Source organism: Sinocyclocheilus rhinocerous, unplaced genomic scaffold (assembly GCF_001515625.1).
Source record: "Sinocyclocheilus rhinocerous isolate Xijiao unplaced genomic scaffold, SAMN03320098_v1.1 scaffold273, whole genome shotgun sequence".
Taxonomy (NCBI): Eukaryota; Metazoa; Chordata; class Actinopteri; order Cypriniformes; family Cyprinidae; genus Sinocyclocheilus; species Sinocyclocheilus rhinocerous.
The window spans coordinates 1,911,557-1,926,100 of NW_015656360.1; the positions used below are offsets into that span (position 1 = coordinate 1,911,557).

Here is a 14,544-nt window from a genome sequence, read left to right on the forward strand (position 1 = left end):
TGCTATTAAATTAAACAATTGCAAATAGCAGCTAACTTAATTCCTGTGATGTGTGTACTGCTAGGCATCTGTGGTTTCCTCTTTTTGTGTAATTTGGATGGAAAATGTGTGCCTTTTTATTGTTTGAGTAACTTATCAAAAGTTGCTAAAAGTAGCCAAATAAAATTTAAAAATAGCTTAATTTGTTGCTAGGTGCTTTTGGAAGAAAAAGTCGCTAGGGTAGTCTGAAAAGTTGCTAAATTTAGCAACAAAATTGCTAAGTTGGCAACACTGACTTTTACACATCCAACCCCGCCCCCCTGGACCTTTGTTCTGCAGTGAGGGGCTACTGGATAACTGCGGTGCATTTTTTGTGCATAATTTAAATAAAAGTTACGTGAAACTAAATAATTCCTTACACTGTCTCACACACGTGCGTTAAAAACTGAATAACCAACCGTACGTTACCTTCTAGCGAACGCGCCGAACTGCTGCTGCCAAAGTATTGCGTATGCATATTGCGCAATATATATAAAAAAAACAGCATGGGTTCCACACATTATATAGACTGTATAAAAACAGGTTCCACAGCACAAAAGCTCAAGAGCTCGTGAATGACACCTGGTGGCTAGAAATTGATAGCTAACGTCTGTGGCTATGAGAGCGCGCCTCGGGCAAGATCGAAGTTCACAGCGTTGCTCTGCTGCGCGCTCCCGCGCTGGAGATCTCCGTGCAGTCTCCGCCTGTCCACGCCGAACGCGCTTTGTTTCTTGCGACAAACGCCATAAAATGGAACAGATATATAGGTAAGATCTTAAAATACAACTATAATTGCTGATGATGTTTTAATTGACCAATGATATACTTAAGGGAACTTGTGATCATGTATAAAAAAAATGATTGGTGTTGCATTAAAATGAGATGAGTCAAAAGTACAGCGTCTTTTCAAACAGTGACAGAAGATTCATATAAACAGGCTGGCTGTATTCTTTTGCTTGCAATTAATGAAATTAAAATTAAACCAAACTTTTTGTTCGGTCTTTAAGACTCCACGGATTTATTTAGAATAACGCTTTCTTTGTTTCCATGTAGCTGCTGTATTACACTGTGAATATAACCCGAAAGTCTTTATTCGTGTGTTGCTGCATCCATTAGGCTATGCTAGAAACACCAAATCCTTTAGACTTTCTGGAGTAAAAATGAAGGATAGTAAATGTGTTTAGGCCAATAACTGTGAATTACAGTTCACACAATTCTGTGTCTTCTTGGTAATGCTTTAGTAACACTTTACCTTTAACAATTTAACTTTAATAAGAAGCTGTTAACATAACAGTTATTATATAATGCCAAACAGATCACGTTGGGGTCAAATATTCTGAGATCACAAAATGCTTCTATTTCGCCTGCTTTTCTAATTTGGTGCAAGTTTAATTAGAAATTATATTAGCAAAACATTTGAGTGTTAACCTTATCATCACCCATAATTTGAGAAAAAATATATAACTCAATAAAAATATAATTATTTTTTAAAAATATATTTAATTAATTAAATTGTTTGTGCAAAGAATTCACATGATCCGTGTCATTCACTTACTTATTAGTGACCTAAAAATCTGAATTATTTCTTTTTTATAACATACAATTTTAAAATCCTAAAACGTTTTGTTAACCACAGGATTACGTAAAAACCTGGAGTATGGTCTCATATTTCTGCACCCCACTTTATATCAGTATAAATATATAGATTTCTGGATAAATATTATTACTGAAAGTTATCATAAAGTTTTACCAGTCACCCTTTTATAAACTACCATAACATCCCTAACTTTCTATAATGAAACAGCAGATTGTATATTGGCTTAAAAACACAGCCAAACTCATAAATTTATGTATAAACTTATATAAACTATATGTGTGTGTGTGTGTGTGTGTGTGACCCTGGACCACAAAACCAGTCATAAGGGTCAATTTCTCGAAATTGAGATGTATACATCATCTGAAATCTGAATAAACAAACTTTCCATTGATGTATGGTTTGTTAGGATAGGACAATATTTGGCCGAGATACAACTATTTGAAAATCTGGAATCTGAGGGTGCAAAAATCAAAATATTGAGAAAATCACCTTTAAAGTTGTCCAAATGAAGTCTTTAGCAAAACCAGTCATAAGGGTCGATTTTTTGAAATTGAGATTTATACACGATCTGAAAGCTGAATAAATAAGCTTCCATTGATGTATGGTTTGTTGAGATACAACTATTTGAAAATCTGGAATCTGAGGGTGCAAAAAAAATCTAAATATTGAGAAAATCATCTTTAAAGTTGTCCAAATGAAGTTCTTAGCAATGCATATTACTAATCAAAAATTAAGTTTTGACACATTTACGGTAGAAAATTTACAAAATATCTTCATGGAACATGATCTTTACTTAATATCCTAATGATTTTTGGCATAAAAGAAAAATCGATAATTTTGACCCATACAGTGTTTTTTGGGCTATTGCTTAAGGTTAAGGCTTAAACTTAAGGTTTTGTGGTCCAGGGTCACATATATATATATATATCACTAGATATATATGGTTTTTACTAAAATGGCAAGGCAACCACACTATACACATAGCATTGATTGATTGATTGATTGATTATCAATGACTTGTGGTGTGTTATGCAACTGAGTTTTTTTATGTCACTTTAGGCTCACTTTTCTGTGCCGTTTTTGACTGGTGGTGAAAGGTTTCATTTTACATAATTAGATGTTTTTATATTTAATCTTATTGCCTGGACTGTGGCTATCAAACTAAAGTCTGTGCATCTATAACTAAAGACCAGCTTACTTATCAAGCCAATGTGTAAAAATTGTGATAACATAACTGCTTTAGTGTCCCCAAAATACATTGTGTTTGTCAAATCCGTAAAGGTTAATCCAGTGTCTCTGAATGCCAGGATGAATTTGAATTGGCGCATATGGGGAGTGCACAGTATGATACGGCCAGGGGAGTTCAAATTAATCCAATTAGGGAATTACAGCATTCCAAAACGCAATTTCACATAATCACCTCATCGAAATATTACTTCTCATATGTTGTAACAGCTGTGCATGTTCAATAAACATTAAATCACTAAACAGACAAAATATTGTTGGGTTTATATATTAAAAAAAAATTTATTGACGGCATTGTTAACATTAAATGAAAGACTGTGGTGGAAATGAAATGATATAGACCTATATAACTTCATGATACTCAAGGCTTTTCGTGCTCAAATCGAAATATTCAGTCCTCTGGTTTTTATTAAAAGGGCAAAGCAAACACACCATACATATACAGTACAGCAATAATGACTGTGATACATAGCAAACACATGGTGTCACATATACTGTGAGCAGGTTAATGATTGACTGATCAAAGGTCTGATGGGTGTGACCCTTACAAACACACAATTACATACACAGGTACAGAAAACACTCCTACATTCATTTTTGTCATTTTTATACTCATAAAAAAATGGCTCTTAGACCGCTGTCAGAGAGGCCCTGGAAAGAAAGAATGAGAGGACAAGAAGCTTTACATATTCATTTGAAAATAGTCTAAATAAGAGTCGAATGATCAAGATAAGCGTATAAATCAAGCTGTTATCTCTGTATTTAGTGAAGCATAAGGAGAGTAAACAGGAGGAAATGTTTTCAACAAGACATTATTTTCTCAACACGTCACAATAATACTGAAGTCTAATACTTCTTTTCTATTTTGGGCAACACAAAGGTAAAACTAAGCTTTTATTAACTATTACAATGCTTAAATTGCTCTGGTGGAACTAGTCATAATAAAAATACAAGTGATAGAAAATAGTGTTTCATATAAATATATTAATAATAAGATAGATAGATAGATAGATGGATAGGTTAGACTATTTAGAAGGGTTATTGATATTGATATAAAATGGAAGTCTTATCTTTATTTCTTCAGAATCGTCTAGCTTTTGCAAACTCCAGCCAAACAACTTTTTGACAATCCTCCTCGTTCTTCTTCATCTGTAACCATGGAGACGGTGGTGATCGTGGCCATAGGTGTACTCGCCACCATCTTCTTGGCATCAATTGTGGCGCTGGTGGTTGTGTGTCGTCATCGTTACTGCCACCCTCCGGACTTTCTGCATCAGTTTGATTCCAAGTATGTACTTGAGTATACACTAGAGAATAAGTCATAACCTCATTCCCACACTGAGGATTAAGAAGGGATCACCATTCCAACACTTCATTCCTAGCCATTGAAATAATTATTTTTTTTAATCACTTTCTCTACCTCTTGTTTATCCTCATATTTCAGGCCTACAGTTGATCTGATCGGCGCGATGGAGACTCAGAGTGAACCATCAGAGCTGGAGCTGGATGATGTTGTCATCACTAATCCTCATATTGAGGCCATGCTGGAGAACGAAGACTGGATCGAAGATGCCTCGTATGCCTTCTCTCCATGTTCATTCTCACAACCATAACCATTTTTAGTAATAATAATATTCTGGTTTTGATACTTTACTGATATCACTTTCTCTTTCCCTCAGTGGTCTTGTGTCTCATTGCATTGCGATTCTGAAGGTAGATTTTTGTGCACAAATTTAGCATTTTTCCTAACCAAATATAATATAATATAATATGGGTCAGTAAGATTTTTTAAGGTTTTAATGTTATGCTCAACAAGGCTGCACTTATTTGATCAAAAATACAGTAAGAACAATGATATTGTGAAATACACTGCCTGGCCAAAAAAAGTCGCTTGGATTTAAATAAGCAAGCTCTTAAAATTTTAGGATTTCGTCATTTTTGCAGTGATTAATATGTTTCTGGCATGTTGTATATTTGGCAACAAATCTTTTAACCCAAACCGATGCAGAGCGTAACTTTTTATTTCTCAAACAAACATGTTGGAAGACGTTCCCATGTTCCAGGATGACAGTACCAAGTTTATTGGGCTCAAATTGTGAAAGAGTGATTCAGGGAGCATGAGAAACCTTGAACTGGTCATAATAGAGTCCTGATCTTAACCCTATTGAAAATCTTTAGGATATTCTGGAGTTGACTTTACAGAGTGGTACATCTCTCCCATTGTCAATACAAGATCTCGGGCCAAAAATTAATGCAATTCTTGATGGAAATAAATGTTGTGATGTTAAATAATAGTTTTGAAACAATGCCACAATGAGTGCACAATGTAATCAAAGCTAAAGACAGTCCAATTAAATATTAGAGTGTGCAGTGTGTTTGTTTTTTTTTTTTTTTTGGACAGGCAGTGTATTATTACATTTTTAAATAACTCTTTTTCCTTCAGAAATCATTCTATCACTTTAATATATATATATATATATAAAAGTATTAATTTCATTAAAAAAAAAATCTTTCTGACCCCCAAACTTTTGAACAGTCATGTGTGTATAATAATACACGGCATTTTTGCTTTGGTTTAAAGAAATCATTGTCCTGGTTCTGTACAGATATGCCACACTCTCACGGAAAAGCTAGTTGCCATGACAATGGGCTCTGGAGCAAAGGTCAAAGCACCTGCCAGCTTGAATGACATCATCACCGTGGCCAAACGCATCAGTCCAAGGTAACAGTTTGAGCAGTTGAAATGACACATCTGAGAGTGTGGGTAATGACCATGAGCTGCTTTGTGCCATCACAGGGTGGACGACGTGGTTCGATCTATGTACCCTCCACTGGACCCCATTCTTCTGGATGCCAGGTAACTTCTTATGCTGGCAGGGACTATTGTAAGTTTACATTTCTGCAAAGAATTGACTTTACCAACTTATTTTTTGGACCAGGGCCACAGCATTACTACTGTCGGTCAGTCACTTGGTACTGGTGACACGAAACGCCTGTCACATGTCTGGCAGCCTGGACTGGATCGACCAATCACTGCATGCGGCCGAGGATCACATGGTCGTGTTGAGAGAGGCGGCTTTAGCATCTGAACCAGAGAGAGGTTTGCCAGAGAGAGAGCAGTCAATCTGAGTCACTCACAAGACTGCACTGTAAAAAATTATTGTGATTTTAACAGTAAAAGACTAAAATCTAATGTTGTTAAATTAATGTTTATTGCATTGCATTCAGTATCGTGTGTGTCACCATGATGGGGTTTAGTGTTTGTGTGAATGAGACTGTGCACCTTCTATATATAAGTATTGCCCTCCTCAGCTCGTAGAAAAGCTGTTTGTGATGAGCTTTGGTTCATCATGTGACTTTCTCATCACCACCAGTTTTTGGTGGTTATCAGTTCATTACAATGGTTCAAAACAGATATTAACACTTCAATATGTTGGTTTATTAACATTACATCAGTTAATGAAATACGGTATTTTATTGTGAATTTAAGTTAAGTCTGTAAAACCTAAAATGTTGCTACCATATTTTTTACGGTGAAGTTCTGGCAACCACAGCTGCCGGTATTTTACCGTAAATGTCACAGTTTTTTTTTACAGTGTGTGGCAGACATATAGAGTACACACATTATTCAAGAACGTGCATGAATGCACCTGTAAAGAATACGACAGTTTAGTGGACAATACCTCAGCACATCCATGATATGAAAGGCATCTTAGCTTAGCCTTGCTTTCAATCTTTCACTGTATCTAATTTTTATCTCTGTTACATTCCAGTTTATTTGGTGGTCATGCTGTCTAATATTTCCTCACGCTGGATTTATATGTAGATGCTAGAGCCAAAAAGTGTCTGAGACAATAAAAAACATGAATGTATAAACCAATTCCCAAAAATGCTAATTGTTATCACTAAGTTTGTTAGCTAAACCATATATAAACAAAACAAGGTCTGTCTTTTTTTTGTTGTTTCTCATATTTGAGTCTACATATAGTAATGTTTTAATACAATACATACAATGTTTTCATACATTATTTACATATTTTCATTATTAGCATCAAGTTCTATCAAATTTTAAGATCTTTTGGCTTTTATTTAGCTTTAAAAATACACAAAAAATTAAGCAGCAGAAATAATGGTTCATTTTCTTTTTTTCCAGTTCAGTCTCCTTCGCATATCAGTTTATAAATAGTCAATTCACAAATTGACAAGTCACAATTGTACACTTTCATATTAGTATTTTTTTCTCTCATGATGTGTACACTTAAATGTTTGGGGTCAGTATTTTTTTTTTTTTTAAGTATTTTAAAAGAAGTCTCATGCTCACCAAAGCTGCATTTATTTGATCAAAAATACTGTAAAAAACAGTATGTGAAATATTACAATTTATTTGGCGATTTAAAATAATTTAAAATGCCATTTTTTAGGTTCTTTGATGAATAAAGAGTTCAAGGACAGTATTTATTTGAAATAGAAATCTTTTGTAAATGTTTTTACTGTCACTTTTGATCCATTTAATGCATCCTTGCTAAATAAACATTCATTTCTTAAAAAACACCCAAACTTTTGAACAGTTAACTAGCTGGTTGTGAACAGTTATGCAGCAAGTAACTCACATATTTTGTCCATCTGCTATCTAGACGTGGCCTGTATTTTTTCCCCAGAGTCACATGAAATCTAAATCCACACTAATTCCCTCCTTCAACCCCCCACTACACTTCACACTTTCAGCAGCCACACACACACACATTCAGAACTCTGTAATTTCATGTATTAAATTCAGTTATCAATCATATGTTATTCAGTTTCAATAAGAATATATTGCAGCATTCAGTTGTTGATTATGAGTATTTCCTCTTTTCATTTCAATCTTGTTACTGACATTTCTTGTTTGTTCCTCTATTTGTTCTTTGACTCTCGTACTGTTTATGTATTTGAGCTTTGTAATGGTGAATAAAAGTTTCACAATGAAAAGACATCATGATATTTTTATTTTAAAATAAACATTACAAAATTCAACTATAAGTTCAGTAAAACAATTAGACCTCTATTCACATGTGCGGCTTTGTGGAGAGAGGAGAGAGAGAGGAGGCAGACAGAGAGAGATAAAGAAAGAAGGAGGAGAAAAAGCTGCAATGGAGGATGGGGAGGAAGAAAAGAAAAACATGACAGCTATTTCTCAAAGTCAGAGTAAACAGTTCTGTCTAGCTTTGAGTAGAAAGCTTTTGGCCAAAATGAGTGCTGGACATTAGGCATTTAAAAAAGCAGCAGACTGAAAAGAAGCAGACCGAAAGGACACACACTCACAACTCACTGTTTAGCACACTCACACTACGCATGAGTGCCATCAAGAACATGTCATCTTACAAACACATCTTTTAAAATATTGCTTCTGTTGAGCGTAGGTCACAGTGCTGCTGACACTCAGTAAAGTCCTTTACTTTTCTTCAGGTCCGTTTTTTGTAAATCTGATAGACAGTTGTAGTCATTCCATATCATTCCCAAAGCAACCTAAAAAAAAAAAAAAGGTAAGTTACTTAACCTTCACCTGCTATATCTTTTTTTTCAGTATCCTGCTGGACTTAATAGTTTACTTGATATTAGCCTCTGTTTTCTAATTTGATTGGCTGACATTGAAAGGCACACAGATTTTTTTCTCAGGTTTTTTTTTTTCAGTCTGCTTGGAACCCAAGTTGTGAACCCAAGCTATTCAGAGTTATGTTTAAGGCACTTAGTAGTTAACTAGACATCCATATATTCTGCTTTTCCCCCCAAAGTTATACTACCATTCAAATGTTTAGGGTCATTAAATTTATTTTTAAGAAATTAATACTTTTATTCAGTTAGAATGCTTTAAATACATGTGACACTAAAGCCTAATGAAATATTACATGTCAAATAAATGCTGTTCTTGTAAAATTTTATTCATCAAAGAATCATGAAGCAAATGTAGTGATATTACACAAAAATAAAAAGCAGCACAACCGTTTTCAACACTGATGATAATAAGAAACGTTTCTTGAGCAGCAAATCAGCACATTATAATGATTTCTGAAGAGTCATGTGACACTGAAAACTGGGGTAATGGATGCTGAAAATTCAGTTTTACCATCACAGGAATAAATTATATTTTAAAATATAGTCAAATAGAAAACAATTATTTTAATCTGTAATAATATGTTACCCTGGACCACAAAACCAGTCATAAGGGTACATTTTGTGAAATTGAGATTTATACATCATCTGAAAGCTGAATAAATAAGCTTTCCGTTGATGTATGGTTTGTTAGGATAGGACAATATCTGTCCTGTCCTGAAAATCTGGAATCAGAGGGTGCAAAAAAATCAAAATACTGAGAAAATCGCCTTTAAAGTTGTCCAAATGAAGTTCTTAGCAATGCATATTACTAATCAAAAATTAAGTTTTGATATATTTATGGTAAGAAATTTACAAAATATCTTCATGGAACATGATCTTTACTTAATATCCTAATGATTTTTGGCATAAAAGAAAAATCGATAATTTTTACCCATACAATGTTTTTTTGGCTATTGCTACAAATATACCCAAGCGACTTAAGACTGGTTTTGTGGTCTAGGGTCACATATTTTTACAGCATCACTGTTTTTTCTGTATTTTTGATCAAATAAAGGCACCCTTGATGAGCATAAGACCCCAAACATGTGTCTGTGAAATAATTCATTAAATATCTTAATTATTTAAATTTAAATTACTATTTGTTAAATATCTAAAAAATCTATATAAGATAAAACAGCCCTTAAACTGCATGTACAAATAAAATTAACTGTAATTTGTTGCTTTACATGTCAGTAAGTCAAAGGTTTGGCTACACAAGGTTGGCTTTGTATGGATATAAAATGCAATTTTAGATGAAAAAAAACCAGCATAAAATAACTGATGACGGTGAAAGGCTGCTATTCAGATACTTTTGAAGCTCATCTTGTCAGTCAAACTGTATTATAATCTTTATTATGTTTTAATGTTAAACCTTGAAATCATGCTGAGACAGGTAGTTCTCCAAGTGTAAAGGATCCACTCCTTCAGGTAAAGGTCTCTTCAGCAGGTCCTTAAGGGGAAACTGGGACTTATTAAGGGCAGCTAGAGCATCCTGCACCAAAGTCAGCTTTTTACGCACTGTGCAGTCCTAGAAAAAAAAACGCAAACAAATATTTAAATGAGATTTCAGTGTAAATCAAATAACTCTGTACATGCGCATGTATATGATGATGATGATGTGTCCTCACTCACCTGTACTTCCTGTGTCAGTCTCATCTCCCATGAAGGGAATATATTAGTAAAGGTGAGAGGCTCCGCCCCTTCATCAATAAGATACGCCATGGGAGGCCGTCTGGGATTCCTCTCTGAACGCAAAACACCAAAAATAACTTAGAAATCAGAAACAGAAGGCTTCTGAACAGCATCTGTGCTTTCTAATATCTATTTACCTTTGCAGTACTGTAAGGCAGTCTCCATGGCGCACTTCTTCTCTTTGTCCCAGTGGGGGCGCTGTGAGATTGAAGCTTCACAACTTTGCCATAAATACACCTCCAGATAGTTATCCAGCAGGAATATTGCTGCCAAGAGAATGGTACAACACCACAGAAGTTTGAGAGAAAAATAACCCATATTATTTTAAGATTTTCTCATTTTAACTGTTTGTCTGTCAACTTCCTTAAGTACTAAACATTAAAAGGGGTTAAAAGTTAACCTAAGGTTAAGTGTAGTGTTAAAGTCTTTATGTGCACTCTTATGCTTCTGTGTACAGTTTGTGAACTTGCTTACTCTCACCTGGATGTGGCACGGCATATAACTTAGCCTGAAGGAAGGGCATTGCTGTAATTACACCATTTACATGGGAGGGGCTAATAAGCTCCACCCCTTTGAAAGTTCCTGATTGGGCACTCAGGTGATAAAGGCGGGGGGTAAAATTAAATTGACCAGGATCTAAAAGGAATAAAAAACATAGACAATCTCTTGTGAAAAATGGGTGAAAATGTTCATTGCATGACAAAGAGTAACAAGTTCACATGTTATTTATCATAGTTTGTTATACATCACACCTTGCAGCATGCAGTCATATGACTTCCTGTCCTCTGGTCCAATAGCATTCCAGAAGTCTGCTGGCTCTTTCCCCTCCTCCACTTCCTGGACATTCATAAATCTGCCAGCTCTCAGACTCTGCTCAGGTGGGCACCTAATCATCACATTAACCACATGAAATCAATCCTAATCTGGCAACGTGCATCTTTCATGCATCTTTCATTATTTTTCATGGGTTTACATGATACTTTTTACAGAATTCTAAAGGAGTTGCTCACATTTGTGTGAGGCGTTGGACCATCTGCTTGGCCACCTGACATGCCTTGCTGTGGGCTTTGCAGCCATGCCACAGGTAGATCGCCCCCTGCTGGCTGTTCAACAAGATCAATGAGCCACGAGACCTCAGACTGGAGCAAGAGCACTGTACCTCCAACAGACTGCCCTCCACTGGGACATCACCCCTCACACAGAACAGATGCCAGCCTCCTGAAACACATACCAAACATACTATGTCAGATGTATTAATTGGACCCATAGTAGGGGAGAGGATTAGATATCGCAATGACCAGACCTGTGTCTCTGCTTTGTTGTTGTCTATAAATGACCATTCCTCCCTGGAACAACTGCAGAAAACAGGGTGGCTCTTCCCCTTCTGTTACGAACACCTGAGAACTACACTGATTGGTCAGTGCTGGTGACAGGTCCCGCCCACTGATATTGGAGTGCCACCCTTTCCAGATGAAAAGAGCAGATCGTTCGTGACCTATTGCCATTTGATCCCCTGTGAAATAAAAAAAATAAAATAACTGACACAAACAGAATATTGTTTACATTTATGCAGAATAACTTATACAACTATTATATAAACAAACAAAATATTTAAATTTTCAAACTTTTCCATTTTTAAAAATGTGAATCTCTCTCGCTCTCTAGAATTAGTTTATTATTCTGTTTTAAAGGTGTAACAAATAAAAATACATTACCTTTGTTGTTACTTGATTTTAACCAATAAAGTTGTTTATTTTTCTGAGAGTGTTGCACCTTTTCTTCAAGCAATATTATTCTTCAAATTGTTATTATTATAATTACTTTTCTTCTTAAAAAATCATGAGAGTAGTCTAATTATTTTCTGAATTATTTCTAAATGAAGTAATTATTCTGTTTTAAAGTTTTAACAAACGAATTAATAAATAAATAATATTTCCCTTGATAATACGTACAGCTGGTTAGGAATCGCTTCCATAACATACAGAAAACCATTCGGTTTATAAGGTCTTACCCACACATTAACTCACCTAAGGCTGTGAGGCTGTATGTCCAGCGCACAGCATATGTGCTGCCCCCACTGAACTGTCCCAAGCTCTCTGGGGCAACCTCACACTCCTCACCCTCTGAAATAAGCAACATTTTCACTGCAAGAGTGCATAACTCCACCTGCCGACCATCACTCAGAGTGACCGTGTCCCGTCCCCTCCGTACATCCACACCATCCAGAACAATTTGTGACACCTCTGAGAGACAGACTCCACCGAAGAGAGCTCTGGCATCACATGACCACTGCTCAGCTGACACTGGCTGGGGAGATGACTTGAGTAAGGGGGTCTGGAGAAGAGACAAAAGACAGGAAAAATTAATCAAACTGAGTGAAAACTGGTCACTAGAGGACAGTAAGAACATAAAAAAAACATGAAATTCTGTTTCAACTAACTGTAGGTGGAAGTCATATAAAAGAGGAACATGAGATATGTTTATCTTAACTTGTGTATATCAGTCTCCTCACCTTCACCTCCTCTTGTATGGAAGGAGCAATGTAATTTTTGTTCACTTTTGTCTGCTCAAATGAGTTAGCAAACTTCTCTTTGAACAGTATCGTCTCATTTTGGTCAAACACACGGCCAAAAAGTGCCCAGTCAGGCCGTCCAATACCCTGCCTGAACACACAAATAAATACATTTATTTGTGAAGACAAAAATAGGTTATGTTTAATATAATAAAACTTATTTTTTTTATTTATTGTGTGTGTGTACGAGGATCAAATGTCCCCACAAGGATAGTAATCCCAATAAATTTTGACCTTGTGGGGACATTTTTTGGGTCCCCATGAGGAAACAATCTTATAAATCATCCAGAATGAAGCTTTTTGAAAATCTAAAATTGCAGAAAGTTTTGTTTGAGGGGTAGGTTTAGGGGTAAGGTTAGGGTAAGGGGATATAAAATACGATTTGTACTGTATAAAAACCATTATGTCTTTGGAATGTCCCCATAAAACATGGAAACCAGTGTGTGTGTGTTGCATAATGTATGCATTTATACATGGACTTAATGCAGCTTAAATGCTGCTTTCAATAAAAAAAAAATGGGAAAAACCATATACTGAGATATTCTGAAATTCATGTTAATTTTTCCAGTGGTTATACTGATAGTATAAATTGTAATATAAAAATTGTATTCAATTAAAAGAAGGCAAAACAGATGTATTTTCACCAGTGTACTTTTAGACCCCACTGTAGCTGAATATATGAAAATACTCCCATTAAAGTGAACCTACTTGTGAATATGGGCACTGCCACCAGAGGGATCCAGAGGGTTGATCCTGCAGTTGCTGTAGTCATACACTCCGTCCCAAACCTGCTGAGCCAGCTGAAGGGCCAGTTTCCTCTCGCTGGGGCCCACGTCTTTCCCGTGCCACAAATAGAGCTCGCTGCCGAAGTCAAACAGCAGAGTCTAAAACGGAAAAAGTACTGTCATTACATTTCACTATACACCTTAAATGCGGTTTCATTGTGTGTTATCACAAACTATTAAACAAAACAACTGCATGTGAAGTACGTCATTCATTCTTTAATAGTATGGTGACGAGGACCTGAGAGGAGTTCAGAAGACTGAGGTCTGGAACGACAGCCCAGCCCTGCTCATGAGGACTGAGTCTGTCCCCCTGCAGCCTATAAATACAGTTTGACTCTGATATGGCTCTCTCATAGTGCTCATCATCATCAGCACTGTCTGGACCTGCAGAGAGAAACACACACACAAACATATAAATGTCATCTGAGCAGTTTTGAGGAATAAAAGTGTTTATTATAGAACATTTTCTGTTATGTCTCTTGCCTTTATAATGGGTCTGTCCCCCGAGAAGATTCCAGAACTCTGCTGCCTGCAGGCTGTCTGTATTTACACCTTCATCCAGGTGAACAACACCTGTTGCCTGACAACCCAGATCCCTCTGGGTCACAATCACTGAGGCCATTTCAGACGCCTAGAACAAACCATTAGTCAACATCCAGGAACTAAAACCAATTCCTGATTATCTCACAAAAATATACTGTTGAAGATGCAAAAACCGCTGTAATGGCTTAAACAGGAATCACTCTGTTTCTGCGTGAACTGATGTACCTTTTCTCTCTCAATGGTGTTGGAGAGTTTGCCAGTCCAGAGGAAGCAGTGTGATGGTGTGACCAGCAGAAAGCAGTCACCACTGTTAAGAGAGCGTGATACCGGCTCCACCAACCGCACCTGCACCTGCCTCCACCCTGGATGAACAGAAACATGCACAGACTACATTACCTACGTCACTCTCACATGAAACTCAGAGGATCTTATGGCATTTCCAAGTATGAAAACCTGAGAAA

General features: G+C 36.2%; 2 protein-coding genes across 2 annotated transcripts in view; one reads left to right on the forward strand and one right to left on the reverse strand.

The window, feature by feature from the left end:
• Positions 1–690: 690 nt before the first annotated feature.
• On the forward strand, positions 691–7,062 carry tmem98 (transmembrane protein 98). Its single transcript, XM_016527604.1, has 8 exons — positions 691–785; positions 3,945–4,148; positions 4,305–4,436; positions 4,540–4,573; positions 5,467–5,582; positions 5,658–5,717; positions 5,800–6,003; positions 6,459–7,062. The coding sequence occupies exons 2-7, from the start codon at positions 4,018–4,020 to the stop codon at positions 5,987–5,989; spliced, it is 663 nt and encodes a 220-aa protein (XP_016383090.1). The 5' UTR covers positions 691–785; positions 3,945–4,017; the 3' UTR covers positions 5,990–6,003; positions 6,459–7,062.
• Positions 5,357–14,544, reverse strand: part of svilc (supervillin c) — a 30,996-nt gene continuing 21,808 nt past the window's right edge. The window contains exons 17-31 of the mRNA XM_016527689.1: positions 14,309–14,445; positions 14,024–14,171; positions 13,779–13,924; positions 13,464–13,639; positions 12,696–12,846; positions 12,211–12,517; positions 11,487–11,696; positions 11,194–11,401; positions 10,936–11,069; positions 10,664–10,819; positions 10,321–10,449; positions 10,124–10,236; positions 9,864–10,019; positions 7,832–8,365; positions 5,357–5,369 (exon numbers count right to left, since the gene is read on the reverse strand). Of these exons, the coding sequence (XP_016383175.1) occupies positions 8,279–8,365; positions 9,864–10,019; positions 10,124–10,236; positions 10,321–10,449; positions 10,664–10,819; positions 10,936–11,069; positions 11,194–11,401; positions 11,487–11,696; positions 12,211–12,517; positions 12,696–12,846; positions 13,464–13,639; positions 13,779–13,924; positions 14,024–14,171; positions 14,309–14,445 (2,258 nt within the window). The 3' untranslated portion in view covers positions 5,357–5,369; positions 7,832–8,278. The remainder of the gene's footprint in view (positions 5,370–7,831; positions 8,366–9,863; positions 10,020–10,123; positions 10,237–10,320; positions 10,450–10,663; positions 10,820–10,935; positions 11,070–11,193; positions 11,402–11,486; positions 11,697–12,210; positions 12,518–12,695; positions 12,847–13,463; positions 13,640–13,778; positions 13,925–14,023; positions 14,172–14,308; positions 14,446–14,544) is intronic.